This window comes from Astyanax mexicanus, chromosome 2, assembly GCF_023375975.1.
Source record: "Astyanax mexicanus isolate ESR-SI-001 chromosome 2, AstMex3_surface, whole genome shotgun sequence".
Taxonomy (NCBI): Eukaryota; Metazoa; Chordata; class Actinopteri; order Characiformes; family Acestrorhamphidae; genus Astyanax; species Astyanax mexicanus.
This window is the reverse complement of record NC_064409.1, coordinates 77,951,754-77,972,833: the sequence shown is the minus strand read 5'-3', so window position 1 is coordinate 77,972,833 and position 21,080 is coordinate 77,951,754. Positions and strand designations below refer to the sequence as shown.

At 41.2% G+C, this 21,080-nt stretch overlaps 1 protein-coding gene across 1 annotated transcript in view; it reads left to right on the top strand.

Moving 5' to 3' along the window:
* The window catches only part of fam135b (family with sequence similarity 135 member B), a 111,816-nt gene that overhangs the window by 55,209 nt on the left and 35,527 nt on the right, over positions 1–21,080 (top strand). The window contains exons 5-7 of the mRNA XM_049474898.1: positions 1,506–1,576; positions 3,271–3,444; positions 7,661–7,787. Of these exons, the coding sequence (XP_049330855.1) occupies positions 1,506–1,576; positions 3,271–3,444; positions 7,661–7,787 (372 nt within the window). The remainder of the gene's footprint in view (positions 1–1,505; positions 1,577–3,270; positions 3,445–7,660; positions 7,788–21,080) is intronic.

Below are 21,080 nucleotides of genomic sequence, written 5' to 3'. Positions count from 1 at the left end.
TAGACTGTAGACCTGGTTTTCAGTAGTCTGGTTTAAGTTGAGCTTTGAGAAAAAGTTGGTGTGTTTAATTCTAGTTTAGAACAGAATTTCAGAACTGATTCAATATCTACCAGCTCCCATCATAATGTTTAGACCCCTAATTGGCGACCACCAAACTCGACCCTAATGTCTCATAAGACTCTCCTGAGGACTGGTGACTTCATCCACTGTCATTTCTACTGAGTGAACCTTCTGTAAGTCCTGAAAACCCAGTTATCCAGGTGCTCCAAGCTTAGTTTCACCACCACCACAGAGAGAGAGAGAGAGAGAGAGAGAGAGAGACAGAGACAGAGAGAGAAAGAGAGAGAGAGAGACAGAGAGAGAGTTTTATTTTTGGCTCTTATTACAGTTAGAAATCTGGAGGCACCTGGAAGAAGCACCCCTGTGACACCCTGCCTAAATTAGACACATCACATATACTCTACTTTTATCTCACAGAGTGAATCACACACACACTCACACACACACTCTCTCTCACACACACACACTCTCTCACACACACTCTCACACACACACACACACACACACATATATAAAAGCTTATCAGATCAAACAGATGTCACCCTTTTAAACATCCGGCCCCCTCTCTCTTTATATATCTCTATCTATCTTTTCCTTTCTCTCTCTCTCTCTCTCTCTCTCTCTCTCTCTCTTTCTCTCTCTCTCTCTCTCTGTGATAAGGGAGCCAAAAATAGCTCTCCATTTTCCTAGAGACTGTATTTAATCAATAGGTGTGTGTCAGTAGTAATTGCAACAGAGAGGATTGGTTTGCTCAGGTGTGTGTGTGTGTGTGTGTGTTGTGTGTGTGTGTGTGTGTGTGTGTGTGTGTGTGTGTGTGTGTGTGTGTGTGTGTGTGTGTTATTTGCTCTGGAGGCTGATTTGTACTCGGCCTGTTTTTAGATCATATTCTGCTCATCGAACATCTATTGAAAAGCTACACACACACACACACACACACTGCAGCTTTAAACCAGCGTGTGTGAAATCTCATCAGCTGTGCAAAGCTATTATGCAAAGAACTATTGAAATAAATACATAAAAATTACTTTAATCAATTGAAGATCAGTCGGTGCAAAATATTTTAAGAACTTGATGATGGAACTGGCTCTCATCAGGACCATCCCCAGTATTTTGTATTTTGGTTTGTTTAACACTTTTAAGTTACTACATGATTCCTTATGTGTTCCTTCATAGTCTGGATCACTTTACTATTCATTTACTATGTAGGAAAAAAATTAAATAATTGAAAGGTGTTTTCAAACTTATGACTGCTGATGTATTTGACCACTGATTTGAAATAACCACTGAGCATTAGGTCTTTTAAAAAATGTATGTTCAGGTCAGCTCCAGCCCATAAACAGCACATATGTGGGTGGAGATTGAATATATCAGTTGATGCTGTTCTTTGATTGGCTGCTGCATGTTTGATTGACAGCTGGTGTGTGTTTTTTTTTTTGTTTGTATAGGTGGAGGAGGCGCTGAGTGAGGTGGACTTCCAGCTCAGACTGGACCTGCACTTCACTGATGTGGAACAACAGTACGTACTGCTGCCTTTACCACCGTTTACACTACAGATACTGTAGAGGACTGATTGGCTGTGTATTGGTATTTTAAATATAAATCTAATATCCAATCAATTATAGGCCAATTATATGATCCATGTTATGCAAGTTTCTTCTTTTAATTGTTGCTTGAGGTCACAAAATGCTCCAGTACCTAATTCAGCCACTAAATTCAACCACAGGCAATAAAAACCTTACTTGTGGGTCCAGAACCCCATTCAAACCAGTGGCAAAATCCACGTTTGGTTTTTGCTTTAGCGCTCTTATTAAGGTAGACCATTGGCAGTCAACCACACACCTTGATACTTTGCCTTCTACATTAATGAACGCACTTCTAAGGGTGGTGAACTATTTAGTTCAGTGGAACCACCCTGGCTTCACCCAACATCCGTCAACCCCCTCAAGAGCCCCGCCCATTAGATCAGTTAAAGAAATGCCATTTCGGTCAGCTGGATTAGAATCTAAGACAGTACACAGCAGGATTAGACATCGTCTGAGGGAGGGATCTGTACCTACTGTCTGTGGCAATTCAGCAAATGAGGGAGAAATAAAAAAAATAAAATAATTAGTTTTGATGTGCTTCTATCACAGTCAAGCATGAACTAGCTTGTCTCAACATCTAACTCTCTATCCTTCAGCATACTGTTATTGCATACACTCTTTCTCTCTTTGTCTCTCTCTCTCTCTTTCTTCTCTCTCGCTCTCATTCTCTTTCTCACTACCTTTCTCTTTGTCTCTTTGTCTCTCTCTCCTAATCTCTCTCTCTATTTCTCTCTCTACCTGTCTCTCTCTGTTCTCTCTCTCACTACGTTTTTCTCTCTCTTTCTCACTACCTCTCTCTCTCTCTCTCTCTCTCTCTCTCTCTCTCTCTCTCTCTCTCTCTCTCTTCCTTTCTCTCTCGCTCGCTCGCTGTCTCTCTTTCTCGTTCTCACTACCTCTCTCTCTCTGTCTTTTTGCCTCTCTCTCCTAATCTCTCTCTCTTTCTGTCTCTACCTGTCTCTCTCTGCTCTTTCTCTCACTACTTTTTCTCTCTCTTTCTCACTACCTCTCTCTCTCGCTCTCTCTTTATCACACGCTACATGTCTCTCTCTCTCTTTGTCTTTCTCTTTCTCTCAACCTCTCTTTCTCTTTGTATCTTTCTCTCTCTCTCTCTTCATCACACGCTACATGTCTCTCTCTCTTTGTCTTTCTCTTTCTCTTTCTCTCAACCTCTCCTTCTCTTTGTATCTCTCTCTCTCTCTCTTTCTCTCTCTCTCTGCAATGAGGTGTGTGTTGGTGTTGGGGGAGTGTATGAGCCTCGGGCAGGGACAGGGTGAATGTACCTTAATGAATTGTCTCTCTTTCACTTACACACACACACACACACACAGACACAGACACACACACACAGACACACACAGACTGTATATATTCCCAATCCTCTAACCAGTGCAAAAGTGGATCAATTACAGCAACAACTCATTCCAAACTATTCCCAAAAGACACACACACACACACACTCTACTTCTGAAACAGGCTCAAATTCAGGGTAATTACTCTACACACTACAAAGTGTAGGCACTAACACACACACACACACACATACATATCTATACTATGTTTATATGAGCGTTACATGTTTAGCTACATTAAAGCTCTGTGTGTGGTTTTGTGTGTGTGTGTGTTTCAGGCTGGCCGATATCTCCTCAGTGCCTGTAATCAGCAGTCGGACGCTGGGTCTTCATTTCCTCCCTCAGAACGGTCTGCACCATCACCTGCCCGTCATGTTCGACTACTTCCACCTGTCCGTCATCTCCATCACTGTCCACGCCTCCTTAGTGGCTCTTCACCAACCACTGATCAGGTAACATTACAGAGCTCCACCTCCTTCCATTCTCATACATTTACCTATTGATTTTAATATGTCACAAAATTACAAAATAAAAAAATATTTGTGCATATATACAGACCGCACCTGACTATAAACGGCAGATATCCACGTTACATAACATGATATATTTATACAGAATTTTTAATCAAATAGTCTACCATGGAGGCGTCGCTACCAATAGCCTAGTCTATACTGCACAGATATATCAGTATCAAAATTCCAAAGAAAAAGGCCAGGAATAAAGGCTAATCTGACCTTTGGCATTTTATCAGGTTTTTAATAAATCCCTTTCCAAAAGAATTGCATCTTGTCAAATTACCAAAAACAATGCAATATGTACCTTTTTTCCAGTTTACATTTATAGCAAAGACCAGAGTGATCTGGGAAAATCTTTTGACAGACTGGTGTTTTAAGTGTCTTTAAATTTTAAATTGAATTAAATTTCATAAAGAGATATTGAACATCATATAGGGTATAGACCCTACCTTATCTATTTTTCCAATTAGCGTCACATGTATTTATTTTAATAAGCACTTCATATTAAGTAGTGGTGAGGCACAAGCATTAGACTGTAAGTTATATACAGCTTTGGAAAAATAAGAGACCACCTAAAAATGATGAGTTTCTTCGATTTTACCAAATTGAAAACCTCTGGAATGTAATCAAGAGGAAGATGGATGATCACAAGCCATCAAACCAAACTGAACTGCTTGAATTTTTGCACCAGGAGTAAAGCAGCATAAAGTTATCCAAAATCAGTGTGTAAGACTGGTGGAGGAGAACATGATGCCAAGATGCATGAAAAAAACTGTGATTAAAAACCAGAGTTATTCCACCAAATATTGATTTCTGAACTCTTAAAGCTTTATGAATATGAACTTGTTTTCTTTGCATTATTTAAGGTCTGAAAGCTCTGCATCTTTTTTGTTATTTCAGCCATTTCTCATTTTCTGCAAATAAATGCTCTAAATGACGATATTTTTAATCAGAATTTGGGAGAAATATTGTCTGTAGTTTATAGAATAAAACAACAATGTTCATTTTACTCAAATGTAAACCTATAAATTGCAAAATCAGAGAAACTGATTCAGATTCTTAATATTTTCTTGTCTGTTTTTCAGACTTGTGGTTGAAGGTCATTTTTAGGGCCCGAGCACCGAAGGCGCAGGCGAAGCCTGCACCGGAGGTGAAAAGGCCTATTGTTTTTGGAATGTTTATTATTATTATTAATATTTTTATTTTTAAACTTCGCGCCCATTTTTGAGGCCTTTCTGATCCTCGAAAACTCTTGCATTTTGGCACAGACGTCAAAGCCGGTGAAAAATTTAAAATTACGTTGTTCACAGGTTTGGGCGTGGATCAGGAGCTCTATAGTGGCCGGGATAAAGTTTGTCCAATGTGCACCAACTTTGGTACGCTCATTGACCTCATTATACCGATCAAGAATCACTTGGATTTATTTGACTCCGCCTAACAGGAAGTCGACCATTTTGGCAGGAAGTCGCAAAATAAAAAGTTTTCCATGGTGTTTTGGGTGGGTTACGATGTTTGAAAACTATTGGGCATAGGCTGTACTTTGATGTAAAATTGGAATTTTTCATATTCATAATTTATCAGCTCTCTAGCGCCACCTATTTTATATGACATTTATAGAAAGCTCTTAGCCTCTTCTAAATTAGCAGACCCAATAATGCCTTTAAATGATTTCGAGAAATGTAATCATTTTTCTAATGTGGTGCTAAATGACTCTACAGCGCCCCCTATTTGGTTTAGGCTAATAAATTAGAGGTAGCTGTCTCAAATTTTCCCCAATGTTCAAAATTTTTGGTAGAAACATAGATATTACGATGCCACACATAATACCCATTGGCATGTATTAGCTCCGCCCAACAGGAAGTCGGCCATTTTGAAAAATGTTAAATTTTTAAACATTTTTCACATACTCATTCGAACTCCTCCTAGAGTCTTTGTCAGATTACAACTAAATGGTCTGTGGATAGTCTCCAGACATAAGTGGTGCTAAATTGCGAAGGAATAGTCGATAGCTGAAACGATGACGTAATGGCGGTCAATTGGTTTAATGGAGACGCAACACTAAACCAAATAGAAACATGAACATGGTCAGAACACAGCTGCTTGGAAATTCATGAAACTTGGCAAAAACATAAAAGACATCATTACACACGTTTTCAGTGTTGATATAATTGACTCCGCCCAACAGGAAGTCGGCCATTTTGAAAAACATGCATTTTACACACATTTTTTGCATACTTTGTCGAACTCCTCCTAGGGAATTTGTCGAATACTCTTGATATTTGTCAGCAATAAACTACTAACACCCCTAATGATAAATTGCGAAGGAATAGTCGATGTCTTTAACGAGGACGAAATGGGGGACAGTTGAATTGCTTGAGATGCCCCGTTAAAACAGGAAGTGAATACATTCTGTTGTTGGTAGGTGTTTGAGGAGGTTAAAATGGATGAAAACTCACTAAACTTTACAGGCCTGCTTGCTTTACGTGGTCCTTTGATCTGAAATTAAAATTTCATATATACGTATTTCATTGGCTCTATAGCGCCACCTAGGTTTCAATGCATATTTGACATTATGGGAATGCTCAAAACCTCTTGAAAATTGACAGATTGCATAAGACCTAAAAACACTTTACAAATATTTTGACAATTTTTTCATGTATAGCTAGCGGACTCTACAGCGCCCCCTAATTCATTTGTTTAATAAATTAGCTGTGGATGTGTCAAAATTTGTCTAATCTTCTCAAATTTTGGTAGGATCGTAGATAGTATGACCCTGCACATATTTGCAATTGGCTTGTATTAGCTCCGTCCAACAGGAAGTCGGCCTTATTGGAATTTGTAATATTTTTACACATTTTTCACAAACTCATTTAAACTGCTCCTAAAGTCTTTGTCAGATTACCTCTTATTTCGCTGTAAATGAACAACAGACATATTTGATGATAACTGCCAAAGGATTAGTTGATCGGTAAAATGGTGACCCAATGGCGAGCAATTGATTCACTAGAGACGCAACACTAAACCAAAGTGAAACCATGACACGGTCCGAAAACAGATTATTGAAAATTCATGAAACTTGGCAAAAACACAAAAGACATCATTACACACATTTTCAGCATTGGTAGGACTGACTCCGCCCAACAGGAAGTCGGCCATTTTGAAATATCTGCATTTTACACACATTTTTTGTGTATATTGTCAAACTACTCCTAGCAAATTAGTTGAATTCTCTTGGTATTTGGTAAAAATAAACATTGAACATATCTGATGATAAATTGTGAAGGAACAGTCGATATCTGAAACGAGGACGAAATGGCAGATGGTTGAATTTGTGAGATGCCACATCAAAACAGGAGGTCAAAACCTAGGTAATGCCAGGTGTTTTGAGGAGGTTATAATGGAGAAAAACTCACAAAATTTGACCGTCCTGCTTATCTGAGGCTGTTGTTTGATGTAGAATTAGAATTTCAAATACATGTATTTTAACAGTGCTATAGTGCAACCTGTATTTTAAATGGATATTTCACATGTTTAACAGGATAGAAAACTCTTGAAAATTGGCACACTCAATAAGACCTTAAAATTACTTTTACCGGTTTCTCGGTTTGGCCCGGTACGATTTGCGATGTTGTGCGAGGGCCCTACGTCCCCCTGTGACAGGGGGACAACTCCTTTCTCTTGTTTTTTTCTCTCGTTCTTCAGCAATGTCTTATTTTTAAACGTCAGTTCAGGATGTTAAAGATATCTGGATGGTCTGATTGTTTAGTTTGGCAGTCTCTTTGCGAGTGGTTGAAATTAGAACTGTCAGGACGGTGGATGTCCCCATTAGAGGAGACCAGTCTGAAACAAATTGGCCTACTGGTGTTTCATACCAATCAGATGGTTGTTTTGGCTCCGTTACAGCGGATCGCTCCAGCCCTCTTCTGCAGTCCCCTGGCGGCCTGTGTTTTTCTCTGTGTGTTTAAACAGGCCAAAGCTCTTAATAAACATGTTTCTCTGTGCTGCTGTGATGAATCTCTGTGCTGGTACTGTCCGATAACGTCTCGGACAGCCGTTTAACTGATTACAGAGAAGAGCATTGATCTGCCTGCAGAGGGGAGGTTTGTTTTTTCTTCTGTCTGAATCTCTCTGTGTCTTCCTGTCTGTCCTGTAGTTTTGCGCGCAGTGGTAAAGGGGCGTGGCTTGGGAAGGGCTCTCCGGAGAGCGAGGCGGCGTCTTCTGTGATGTCGGTGGAGAACCTGATGTTCGGGGCCGGATACTGCAGACCGGTTCTCACTGAGGTAAAAGCTTCTTCATACAGTACAGTTAACCAACACTCAATCTGATTGGTTGTGAAGTGGAATTCCTGTGTTGGTAAAGGTGATTAAGGTTGTTGGGGATACCCGACTGTTGAGCTCACCGGATCACAATGTGAAATTTATCCCTGATTGGTCATCTACAAGCTGTACTTTCACAAACAAAATGCTTATTAACTTATTTTAGCTGTTTTTCAGCTGTTACATCATCACCGATAGCAATACTGATACTATACCTTAAATTTAATAAAGACACCCAAACAATCATTTTTTTGATAGCAAAGGACAGTGCGAGAGAGAGCGAGAGAGGACGAGTGAGAGCAAAAGACAGCATGAGTAAGAGCAAAAAAGAGTGTGAGAGAGCAAGAGACAAACTGAGTGAGCAAGAGACGGTGTGAGAGAGAGCAAGAGACAGCGCGAGTGAGAGCAAAAGACAGTGCGACAAAGCGAGAGACAGTGAAAGTGAATGCGAGAGACAGCGCGACTGAGAGTGAAAGACAGCACTCAAGAGCGAGAGACAGCACAAGAGAGCGAGAGACAGCATGAGTAAGAGTGAGAGCATGAGACAGCACAAGTGAGAGCTAAAGACAGCTTGAGAGAGCAAGAGATAGCATGAGAGAGTGAAAGACAGCGCAAATGAGAGCAAAAGAGTAAGCAAAAGACAGCATTAGTGAGAGCAAAGGTAAGTGCGAGAGAGTGAGAGACAGTGCAAGTGAGAGTATAGACAGCACAAGAGCAAGAGACAGGAAGAGAGAGCGAGAGACAATGTGAGTGAGAGCGAAAGACCACATGATGGAGAGCAAGTGACAGCGAGAGAGAGCAAGAGACAACATGAGTGAGAGCGAAAGACAGCATGAGAGAGTGAGAGACAGCACGAGTGAGAGCGAGAGACAGCACGAGTGAAAGCGAAAGACCGCATGAGAGAGTGAGAGACAGCACGAGTGAAAGCGAAAGACCGCATGAGAGAGTGAGAGACAGCACGAGAGAGAGCAAGAGACAGTGCGAGTAAGAGCAAAAGAAAGTGAGAGACAGCATGAGCGCAAATGAGATTCTCCGACACCAGGAGGGTGAAGGCTAGCACACGCCTCCTCCGATACATGTGAAGTCAGACTCCGCCTCTTTTCTTTTTGAACTGCTGCTGATGCAGCATTACTGAGTAGCATCACAGCGCTAACGCTCGGAGGAAAGCGCAGCAACTCGGTTCTGATACATCAGCTCACAGATGCAGCCTTGTGCTGATCCACATCACCCTAGGAGTGATGAGGGGAAAGAGCACCATCTACTGTACCCACCCAGAGAGAGCAAGACCAATTGTGCTCTCTCGGGACTCTGGTAGCCAAGGGCAAGCTACATGATCAGGATTCGAAGCGGCAATCTCCTGATCATAGTAGTAGCACCTTAATCCTCTGAACTACTTCTCTTTGATTAATATTTGAATTTGTTTCATGATCAGACAATCATGCGCAAAATGAGAAAACACTTTTTTTTACACCGCTGTAAGTTATGTGGTTGTAAGATTCACATCTCAAAATGTAAAAAAAAAAATTGAAGGGGTATGAATACTTTTGCAAGCCAGTGTAGCTCCTGATTTAGACCCCTTTAATGAGCCTGAACTCAGTGTACTGTAGGCTCAATATCAATTGAAGTGTCTCTTCAAGCCAGGAATCATTTAGGAGCTCACAAGCTGGAGCTATAAATAGAAAGAGATGGAGAGAATAAAAGAGAGAAAGAGAGAGAGAGAGAGAGAGAGAGAGAGTAGTATTCCTCTGGGGAAATGAGTTGTGCTCTCACAGATCTCTCTTATTAAAGTCTAATTAACCTCTCAGAGCTGCATATCCCTGCTCAATAACCCAGCCACCGCCCGACCTCCAGCGTACCCCCGCACTGAGGGGGGCTCTCTCTCAGGTTCGGCTGCAGACCCCTGGCTGTATGCTAATGATGCGGGGTGTAATTGGCTGTAGATCCAGATTAAATATGAGTTTTGTAGATGAGAAAGAACAGTGGGACTAAAATGCTCTGTTGTTTGAGGAAAGAGGTGAAAAGTAGAGGTTTGTTGTAGTAATTGAGTTTAAATCCGTGAAATAGAAGAGGGGATTAGATTTTTTAAGTTGAGAAAACATTTTTTTGTTCACTTAATTGACAGTTTTTAGAGTTTTGTGCTGTTTGTGTGCTATTTTTTGTGTTGTGTACTGAGTATTACACTCTGTAATCAAGCCTCTGTAATCAACTGAATAGGCTTTTACAAGCAGTGCAACATGAGGTAAACAGTGCAATATATATAAAAAAGAGCCCTATTTTATTGATCTATAGTATACCAGTCAATTGCGGATGATTGAGAGCGTGTCACAGTGTGTCTTTGCTATCATAACGGTGGGAAAAGTACACCTAGTGCTGCTTGAAACGCAAAAAGGCATGAACTAACGCTCTTAATTAATCATGGGTGTGGTTAATTTTTGGCGTAACATGAAATAAACCAATCAGTGTGCCAGTCGTCATTCCCTTTAAGAGGCAGGTGAGCATCTGATTTTGGCGCGTTCATATCTTAACAGCTCAGTGCTTTTAAGGATACTGAGCTGCCCATTCACACTGTGAAGATACACCAGCAGCTCATTTAAGGGAACAGTAATGTTATTTTATTCTTTATTCTGTTTATTGTTTATTTAAAAGTCGAGCGCACCTATAAGAATGAACCTTGATGATTGACTGTTGCCAGGGTTTAAATCAATCAGTGGAGCTCCTGTGTTTTCCACCACAAAAATATATAGAAACACAACAGAAATGTATCTGAACACACCTCACTTTCAGACGACCATGCCCATCAGTGTAGATTTATTACTAAACTCTGACAATATTTTAACAGCGTGGTTGTTGACGGAGTGTTAGACAGTAAAAAACATTGCAGCAAGCCTTGAGCAGGGTATACGTTAGAGCCCATAAAGTGCGACCATGCAACAAATTGTGCAACGTAGAGCTAAAAAGCACTACAATAAATACAGCATGAATTTAACAGACAGGTCAGTTTAAATGTGTAACATACTGTAACATATATGTCATACATGATCACAGCACAGCAGTTACTGAGGTAGAGAATATACAGTATATAGTTCTAAGTAGTGTATGTAGAGTTAGCAGCAAATATTGCTGATAGGTATATAAACAGTTCTGATCTCTGAGTGTTAAGGAGTCTGATGGTCTATGGGAGTAAGCTGTTGTGGAGGGATGGGTGCGGTCATTCATAATGCTGGTGGCTTTGCGGATGCATTGGTTGGACACACACTTTTATATCAGTTTCTGATTTTTTGACCCTGATCCTGTGTATTAAAATATTGGTACCACTTTAAAATAAAAGGCTCCTTTATAAAGGGTTTATAAATAGTTTATAAAGGAGATTATTTATTAATGTTATTACTTAGGTTGTTAATACTTTATAAACCATTAATAAGCAGTTATAAGCACATTCATTACATTTTCTGGAAGCTTATCTTACTTTGTCTGTTTTATCACTGAGCATTAACATATCTGTTAATTACATATCGTCGCTGTCCAATGAAAATCAAGTATCAAAACAGCAACTTTACAGGAATAGAAATCAATGTAAAAAGAGTTTATTTCAGGTATTTTTGTAATATTTCTATTGGTTGGTTCATCAAGAAATGTTGGCACAATTTAAGGGACTGTCTGTTCAAATTATGTAGTAAACTTTAAATCTACAAAAATGGAGATAAGTGTTTTTTCAACATAATCATAATGTGGTGTATATTAAGATTAAATAACATTACATAAGTAAGCTGACTTTCTATATTATTGTATTAGATAAAAAAACAAAATAATACACGTTTTATGTGTTGCAACTACTTGCTACTAATGTTTTATAAAGTATTTACAACCTAATTATTAACCATTAATAAACTTCCTACAAAGGAGCCTTATTTTAAAGTGGTGCCAAAATATTACATTACATTTCTGAATGTAATTTAAATTATTTTACTTTTTTTAGTTTAGACTGTAAAATGTGTCATCGTTAGTCGTTTAGCTGAGTTTTTGTTCTGTGTGCAGGAAAATGTGGGGTATAGGGGGGATAGCTGTGAATGATGGGTCTCTTTAATGTTTTTTAATTGGACAGAGCTGTAGCCCCTCCCCCTCCTGAAGATGTGATTGGCTGTGTGGTTATTACAGGCCTGAGGACGGTTCCGTTTGAGCAGTGAATGTTAATGTGGTCTCTGTGGGCTCAGTGTGGTTCCTGTGTTAACACCCCCCCTGCAGGGCGCTTTAATAACCACAGCGCTCAGGAGGAGGGAGGGGGGGGGGGGGGGGGGTAGATCACAGTAACCAGATCAGTTTTAACAAGCTCTGACCTGCTGGAGAAACAAACCTCTATACCTCTCTCTCTCTTTCTCTTCTTCTTTCTCTCTACTTCTTTCTGTAACTCTCTACCTCTTTCCCTCTCTCTCTCTCTCTCTCTCTCTCTACATCCCCCTAACTTTCTCTACATTTCTCTTTTTTTCTCTCTGCATCTCTTTATCTCTATAGTACTCTCTCTCTTACTCTTTCTAATTCTCTTTCTCTCTCTCGCTCTACCTCTTACTCTTTACCTCTCTATCTTTCTACCTCTCTCTATCTCTCTACCTCGTACTCTTCTGTACATCTCTACGTCTCTCTCTCTCTCTCTCTCTCTACATCTCCACCTCTTTCTCTCTCTCTACCCCATCTCTCTTTCTCTCTCTCTACATCTTTCTCTCGCTGACCCTCTCTCTCTCTCTACATCTCTCTCTCTACACCTCCCTAACTTTCTTTCTAATCATTTATATTATGTGGGTTTTGTCCACACTGGTTCTCACTCTCACTCTCTCTCTCTCTCTCTCTCTCTCTCTCTCTCTCTTTTTTCTCTCTCTCTCTCTCTCTCTCTCTCACTGACCCTATCTCTCTCTCTACATCTACATGTCTACATATCTCTCTCTCTCTCTCTCTCTCTCTCTCTCTCTCTCTCTCGCTGACCCTCTCTCTCTCTACATCTACATGTCTACATATCTCTTTCTCTCTCTATATATACATTTCTCTCTCTACATTTCTCCCTGTCTCTCTCTCTCTCTCTCTCTCTCTCTCTCTACATTTCTCTCTCTCTCTCTATTGCTCTCTCTCTCTCCCTCTGTCTCTACATCTTTCTCTGTATACATCTCTCTCTACTTCTCTACATCTCTCTCACTCTCTTTCTACCTCTCTCTCTACCTTTCTGTCACATCTATCTATCTATCTATCTATCTATCTATCTATCTATCTATCTATCTATCTATCTATCTATCTATCTATCTATCTATCTATCTATCTATCTATCTATCTATCTATCTATCTATCTATCTATCTATCTATCTATCTATCTATACCTCATCTAATCAGCCTTACCACTAAATTGAATTGAATAACATTGTTATTTGAGCTGGTTACAGTGGGATCAGGTGGTTGTAATGTTCTGGCTGATTGATTCATAATAAAGTTAAAGGAATTAAAACATTACACTTTCAAACGTGTTGTTTATAATAGCATTGGTGCAGATGCAGATTTTCTCTGTTTGGAGGTAAAGCATGTCCGGCATTGCAGATGTACAGGGTCATATAACGTTGATTAGTTTGATTGAAACGTTTGGCCGGTCACACAGCAGCTAATCTCCTGTAGCTGGAAAGTATTCTACTCAGATTTACTGCAGCAGGTGTTTTAAAAGTATAATCAAAGTTGGCTGGAAACCTCAATCTGTTGTTCAAATATTTACAATTCAGCATTTGTAACTCCTCCATGTTTAGTTTAGCCAGACTGGTTTCTATTAAAAACTCTTCCTCTACTGTTACAGAGGAAAATGCTGGGTTGTTTTGCTGATGATCAGCTGTTTTTGTTTGTAGCGGGGAACGCTGCTGTTAAAGTGAGCAAATTAGCTGGAATTTCTCTATTAAACACTACTTTCTTTCTTACTTTCACACACTTTTTCACTTTCTTAATGCTGATGTGTGTGTGTGTGAGACACCGGTTCAGCACTTTCAGTTCATGATGATGCGTTATTTCCCTCTTAGATCTCCCCATGTCTCAGAATTTGGGCACCAGTCTATTTTCACGCCTTGTGCCCACACTCTTAAAATAGCATCAGAGTTTAGGAATAAATCTACACTGATGGGTGTGGTGGTCTGGAAGTGCGGAGTGGTCAAGTAAATTTCTGGTGTGTTTTTATCGTGGTGGTGGGAAATACAGGTGTGCCACTTACAGATTAAAACCCTGACTACAGTCAACAATCAGTCGATGCCATAGCAATACAGACGTTTATATGTTTAATCTAAATAATCCGAAACCACTTTTCTGAAGTGTTTATCCGTCTAACCTTAGTTATCAGCTATGGCGTCACATCAATGTCAAAATTCGGGGGCGCAAAAATACCAGGTGAAAAAAATTAACCAGCGTGTTTTAAACATTTTGCGTGTGTAAATTAACTCGTGTGCATGCTGAACAGAATAACGCTCTCAAGCTTTAATTTCTGCGCTCGAGTTTTGAAAGGGGTGGTTTTGACAGTTTGGAGGCGGGGTCAGGCTCACCTCCCTCAGCTCATGCTATTGGCTGATATCTCCAGGGATTGTGACGGACCGCCTACTACCAAGAGCTGAAGGAGGGTGGAGAAAGAAGGACAGAAGGAGAGTTACCACCCGAGAGAAGAAAAATAAAGCTTGAGAGTGATATATTATTTTAATTTTTTCTTGTGAGTTTTACATTTGTGCTCGCGAGAAGTTAATTTACACAGCAAAATGTTAAAATACGCTGGTTACACACTTTTTTCACTTGGTATTTTTGCACCCCCGACTTTTAACGTAGATGTGACGCCATACCAGCGCCTCCCACAGACTAACCCGCGCTTATTTTGTAAACATTCCTCTCTAAGGACTGAGCTTGTATCAAAAAAAGATTCAGTTCTTTTCCAGCACATTCAAAGCAAAGACCTGGTGGGATAAAGTGTATATTTTAACTAGAAATAAATCCTACTGTCTCTAAAAACTGTTGCGTCATCGTACTCTGATGAGGATTGGTGATTAATTGTGTAAAACAGTAATAATCTTTTTCTTTACAGTTTCTTCTGTGACTCGTTTAGTGCATTATTTCTCAATTTTCAGTCACAAACCTGTATTTTGAAGTAAAATCCAATGTATGTCAGTGTGACAGGATTCAACCCAAAGTGAGCAAACACCTTTTTTTACAGGTAAACCTAGTTTTGAACCATTTCTTTCTTATCTGTAGTTAGATTTTTAGTAGTGGGGGAATCGGTTATAATCGAACATCAGATTTTTGGTGATTTCTTTTTTTAGCCCTAATTGCCCAGCACTATGTATGGCTGATCAGGGTCTATAAATGTTTATTCTACACAGGGAAATGTTTCTGAATATACGAGCTGTATGTGAGGACATTACCAGAGTGTGTAAAAGGAATGCAGTGCATCACAGGAAGTGGAGTAACTGGTGGGACATCTGCTCCTGAAGGCAGAATTCACACTGGTTTCTCTCAGCAGGGTGAAACTCACAGATACACACTTCTAACCTAATCACACATGCACAGAGAGAACTGCAGAAATCTGCTCTGCACACAGAAAGAAGTCGGGGATAGAATGGTTTCTCCTTTATATAATGTAATGTTTTATTTTAAGGAATACAAATTAGGCGCTTATTATTATTTGCTTAATAAAGCCTTAATTAGACATTTGTAAATTATTTATTCACTACTAATTAGGCTTTATTCTGTGTTATTAAGTGTTACTGTTGCTTAATTCGGGTCTATCATTTGGAAATGATTAATAACAACTGTATTAGTTCTTATAGTGCACTATAAACAGTTATGTCAGCACCGTGTTAAGCAGATTAGATTATTAAGCATTAACTATTAGTTAATTCTACATGTTATTAGTGTATAATTGGCAGCAGTTTGATCTATCTGAGTTTGGTAAGGTTATGGCTGTGCTGGAGTTTATTGAGTTAATAAGGGGTTAATAAATCACTAATAGATCAAGAAGTGCACCATATTCTAAATTGAGGTTCTGTTCATCACCAATTAGACACAAAAAATAACTGAATAATTATTTAATAAGTCAATCTCCATCACAATTGAGTTAATAAGGGGTTAATAAGTCACTAATAGATCAAGAAGTGTACCATATTCTGAAGTGATGTTCTGTTCATCATTAGTTTGACACTTAAAAGCACAAAATTAACATTTAATAAGTCAATATCCATAACAATTTAGCGAATTTAGCTTGTCAAAAAATGTTTAAATGTCAAAAATGCAATCGCCCTAATGAAATAACAGAAAACACATTTTAGCACATTTATTCTCGTTCTATTGAATTCAAGCCGTTTTATTTTCGATTAGATAAGAACTAATACAGCCGCTATTAATCATTTCCACATAACATGCCCCTAATTAAGCACCAATAACACTTAATAACACATAAAAAAGCCTAATAAGTAGTGTATAAATCATTTACAAATGTCTTATTAAGGCTTTATTAAGCAAATGATAAGACATTAATAAGCACCTAATGTGTGTTCCTTAAAATAAAGTGTTACCAGTGAGTCTTGTTCTTGTTCTTCTCCACCTGGATGTAAGTAAGTAAATTATGTGGGGTTGATGCTGCAGTTGTTCTGCAGGTTTAGGTTCAGCAACAGTATGTGCTGAAAGAATGAGGTCAGCTGACTCTACCTGAATATACTGAATATAGACCAGATTATTCCATCAATGGATTTTTTTCTTCCCTGATGAACACGGACATATTCCAAGATAACAATATCAGGATTCATGGGTCTGGAATTGTGAAAGAGTTCAGGGTTCAGGGAGCATGAGATCATCATTTTCACACATGGATTGAGAGAGAGAGAGTTCACCACAGAGTCCAGATCTTAACCTCATTGAGAATCTTTGGGATGTGCTGGATGGAGAAGAGAGGCTTTGTGCAGTGGTCAGACTCTACCATCATCAATGCTGCTGCAAGATCTTGGTGAAAAATTAATCCAGCAACACTGCATTGAAATAAATCTTGAGACATTGCAGAAGCTTATCGCTAAAAGCTAAAGGTGGTCCAACCAAATATTAGAGAGTCTGTGATCTTTTTTTTTTTTTTGGCCAGGCTGTGAATATACTTCTGTGAACCTGTGAACTCAACTTTTCACCTGTTAAACAAATACTGACTTTAACACTGTAAAGTAAAGCTGAACAATTTTAGTTATTTAGAGGAGCACAGCTGTCTGTGCATTTGCCTCATAATCACTAGTTCAGGTCCCAGTAATGACAGAGCACTACTGTTTTGCAGTTTTGACTATTGGTTATTTTTTTAGGAGTTTGAGTTAGAGTTCAAGCAGTATGTTAGAGCTAATGCAAGTTTACTACATACACTCACCGGCGACCAACTGCTCATTAACACAAATGTTGAATCAGCCAATCAGATGGCAGCAACTCAATGCATTAAGGCATGTAGACATGGCCGAGACAATCTGCTGCAGTTCAAACCATCAGAGCATCAGAATGGTGAAGAAATGTGATTTAAGTGACTTTGATTTAAGTGGCTTGGTTGGTTGTTGGTGCCAGACGGGCTGGTTGGACTGAGTATTTTAGAAACTGCTGCTGATCTACTGGGATTTTCACGATTTTCACACAACCGTCTCTAGAGTTTACAGAGAATGATCTGAAAAAATCTGAGAAAATATCCAGAGAGCTGCAGTTCAGTTCTATGGGATTAAATGCCTTGTTGATGCCAGAGGTCAGAGGAGAATGACCAGACTGGTTCCAGCTGATAGAACGGACAGCAACAGTAACTCAAATAACCACTCGTTACAACCGAGGTCTGCAGAAGAAGAGCATCTCTGAACATCAGCACAACACAACGTCCAACCTTGAGGTGGATGATGAGCTACAGCAGCAGCAGAAGACCAAGACCACAACGGGTGCAGCTCCTGCAGCTAAGAACAGGAAACTAAGCCTACAATTCACACAGGATCCCCAAACCTGGACAATAGAAGACTGTAGAAGAAAAACCTGGTTACCTGTTATGATGAGTCTCTGATGATTTCTGCTGAGACATTCAAGATTCAAGATTCAAAGAGTTTATTGTCATATGTACAGTACAGAAACGGGTTTCAGTGTACAATGAAATTCTTTCTTTGCTCTTCGCCAAGAATGCCAGATAGAAGATAGAAAAAGTGCAAAAAAATACAATAAGGTTATAAATGTTAAACTAATTGTCAAAGACATAAAAAAAAAATAAAAGTTACTTAAGCAAAGAAATGTATAAAAAAAAGTGCAAGTGCGAAATAATGCAGTTATGGACATTAACTATATATATTAAAAAAAGATTAACAGTAAAGTGACGGCTGCAATGTAAACATGTTGAAGTAAAGTGCAGGGTTATTCCTGAGTTGTGTTCAAGAGTCTGATCGCAGGATTATACCTGAGGTGTGTTTAGAGTCTGAAGGCAGGGTCATTCCTTAGGTGTGTTCAAGAGTCTGATGGCCGTGGGGAAGAAACTGTTCTTTAACCTGGTGGTCTTGCATTTTACACTTCTGTACCTCCGGCCTGAGGGCAGAAGTGTGAACAGTCCATGCTGGGGATGGATGGAGTCTTTGAGGATGGATGCAGCTCTCCTGTGGACTCTGTGGTGGTAGATGCTCTGCAGGGAGGGCAGTGGAGTCCTGATGATCTTCTCGGCAGTCTTCACCACTCTCTGCAGACGTTTGTGCTCTGCCACAGTCGTGCTGCCGTACCACACGGTGATGCAGCTGGTCAGGAGGCTCTCGATCACACAGCTGTAGAAGTTGTTGAGGATCTTGGGAGACATCCCAAACTTCCTCAGTCTCCTCAGAAAGTACAGCCGCTGTTGAGCCTTTTTGACCAGCTGCGTTGTGTTTATTGTCCATGTGAGGTCCTGACTGATGTGGACGCCCAGGTATTTGAAGCTGCTCACTCTCTCCACTTCAAGTTCCTGGATGAACAGTGGCTGATGAGGTCTCCTCCCCTTTCTCATGTCCACTATCAGCTCCTTTGTCTTGACCGTGTTGAGAGCGAGATTGTTGTCTTCGCACCATAACACCAGCCTGGTCACCTCACTCCTGTAGGCCGCTTCATCTCCGCCAGTGATGCGTCCTATCACCACGGTATCATCAGCGAACTTCAGGATGATATTGTCCTTGTGTGAGGCGACACAGTCGTGGGTAAACAGTGTGTAAAGGATGGGGCTGAGGACACATCCCTGTGGGGTGCCGGTGTAGGTGGTGATGCTGGCTGAAGTCCTGTTGCCAATCCTTACAGACTGGGGCCTGCCAGTGAGGAAATCCAGGAGCCAGTCGCAGAGGGAGGGGTGCAAGCTGAGTGTGGACAGCTTGTGGGTGAGTTTGTGGGGGATGACCGTGTTGAAGGCAGAGCTGTAGTCCACAAAGAGCATCCTAATGTAGGAGTCTTTGTTTTCCAGGTGTGAGAGGGAGTAGTGGAGGGCAGCAGAGATGGCGTCTGAGGTGGATCTGTTATGACGGTAGGCATACTGCAGTGAGTCCAGGGTGTCCGGTATGCTGTGCTGGATGTGGGCCAGCACCACTCTCTTGAAGCACTTCATAATGATCGGAGTGAGTGCTACTGGCCTGTAGTCATTCAAGCAGGTGGGGGGGCTCTTCTTGGGGAGGGGGACGATGGTTGTGGTCTTGTAGCAGGTGGGAACAATGCTCTGGCTGAGGGAATGATTGAAAATGGAGGCCAGAACACCAGCCAGTTCGTTCGCACATGCTTTGAGGGCCCGCCCAGGAATGTTGTCTGGTCCTGCTGCCTTGCGGGGGTTGATTTTACTCAAAGCTCTGCAAACTTGGCCTGGTGATATTGAGAGTGTGGAGGAGGGGGGTTGGGAGAGCTGGGTGTGTGTATCCCTCTCAGTGTTGTTGCTGGGGGTCTCGAAGCGGGTGTAGAATGTGTTGAGATCATCCGGTAGGCTGTCTGTGGAGCTGATGGTGCTGGTGGTGCTCCTGTAGTCTGTGATGTGCTGCAGGCCTTGCCACATCCTCCTTGAGTCAGCAGTGGAGTAGAAGCCATCCAGTTTCTCCCTGTACTGCCTCTTGGCCACTGTGATGGTCTTCCTCAGTTTGTACTTCGCAGCTTTGTACTCAGTCTCATTGCCTGATCTGAATGCAAGAGAACGAGCACGCAGCATGTGTCGTACCTGGTTGTTGACCCAAGGTTTCTGGTTGGGGAACCTCTTCACCTGTACGGTGGGCACGATGTTGTCCACACACGTGCTGATGTAACCGGACACATGCTCAGCATACTCCTGTATGTTGATTGAAGAGTCCCCCATAGTGGCTGCAGCCTGAAACATATCCCAGTCTGTTGTAGCAAAACAGTCCTGCAGGATGCCCTCAGTCTCCGGAGTCCATATTTTCACTGTTCTGGTTGTGGGGGTTGTCTGTTTCAGTCTCTGCCTGTATGCTGGGTACAGGAATAGGGAGATGTGGTCTGATTGTCCAAAGTGGGGGCGTGGTGCAGCACGATAAGCACCACGCAAATTACTGTACACGTGATCCAGCGTGTTTTTATCTCGTGTAGGAATATCCACATGTTGGTAGTAATTGTGGAATACAGTCCGTAGGTTGCACTGATTAAAATCACCAGCTGTGATGATGACGGCATCAGGGTGAACCATCTCCAGCGCGCTGATGACGTCATGGAGTGCACCGAGCGCTGCTGTGGAGTTCGCGCGTGGATGAATGTAAACAGAGCATAAAAACACAGCTGAAAATTCCCGTGGAAGGTAGTGGGGATGACATTTAAGCAGGAGAAACTCCACGTCTGGTGAACAGTGCTGATGAACTGTCTGAACGTCTTTACAAACACACACACACCTCTTCCCGTAGCTTTACCAGAGGCAGCCGTCCGGTCTCCCCGGTGTACGGAGTGAGTCTCGAGCTGAATAGCGCTGTCCGGAACTTTATCCGAGAGCCAGGTTTCAGTGAAAATCAGAGCGCAACACTCTCTCATTTCCCGCTGCGATGTAATCCTTGCTCTCAGCTCGTCCAGTTTGTTTTCCAGAGAGCGCACATTAGCTAGCAAGAGGCTAGGCACCGGTGGTCTGCTAGCGCGAGCCTTTAGCCTAGCATGTAGCCCTCCCCTCTTGCCCCGCTTGCGTCGCCGCCTCCGAAGCGCTCTTCTGGGGTCAGCACACGCGCTCTCGGTCGGTATGTCTGGGTCTGCCTCGCGGTGGTGGCGGTGGTTTTGGGAGCGAACAATGGG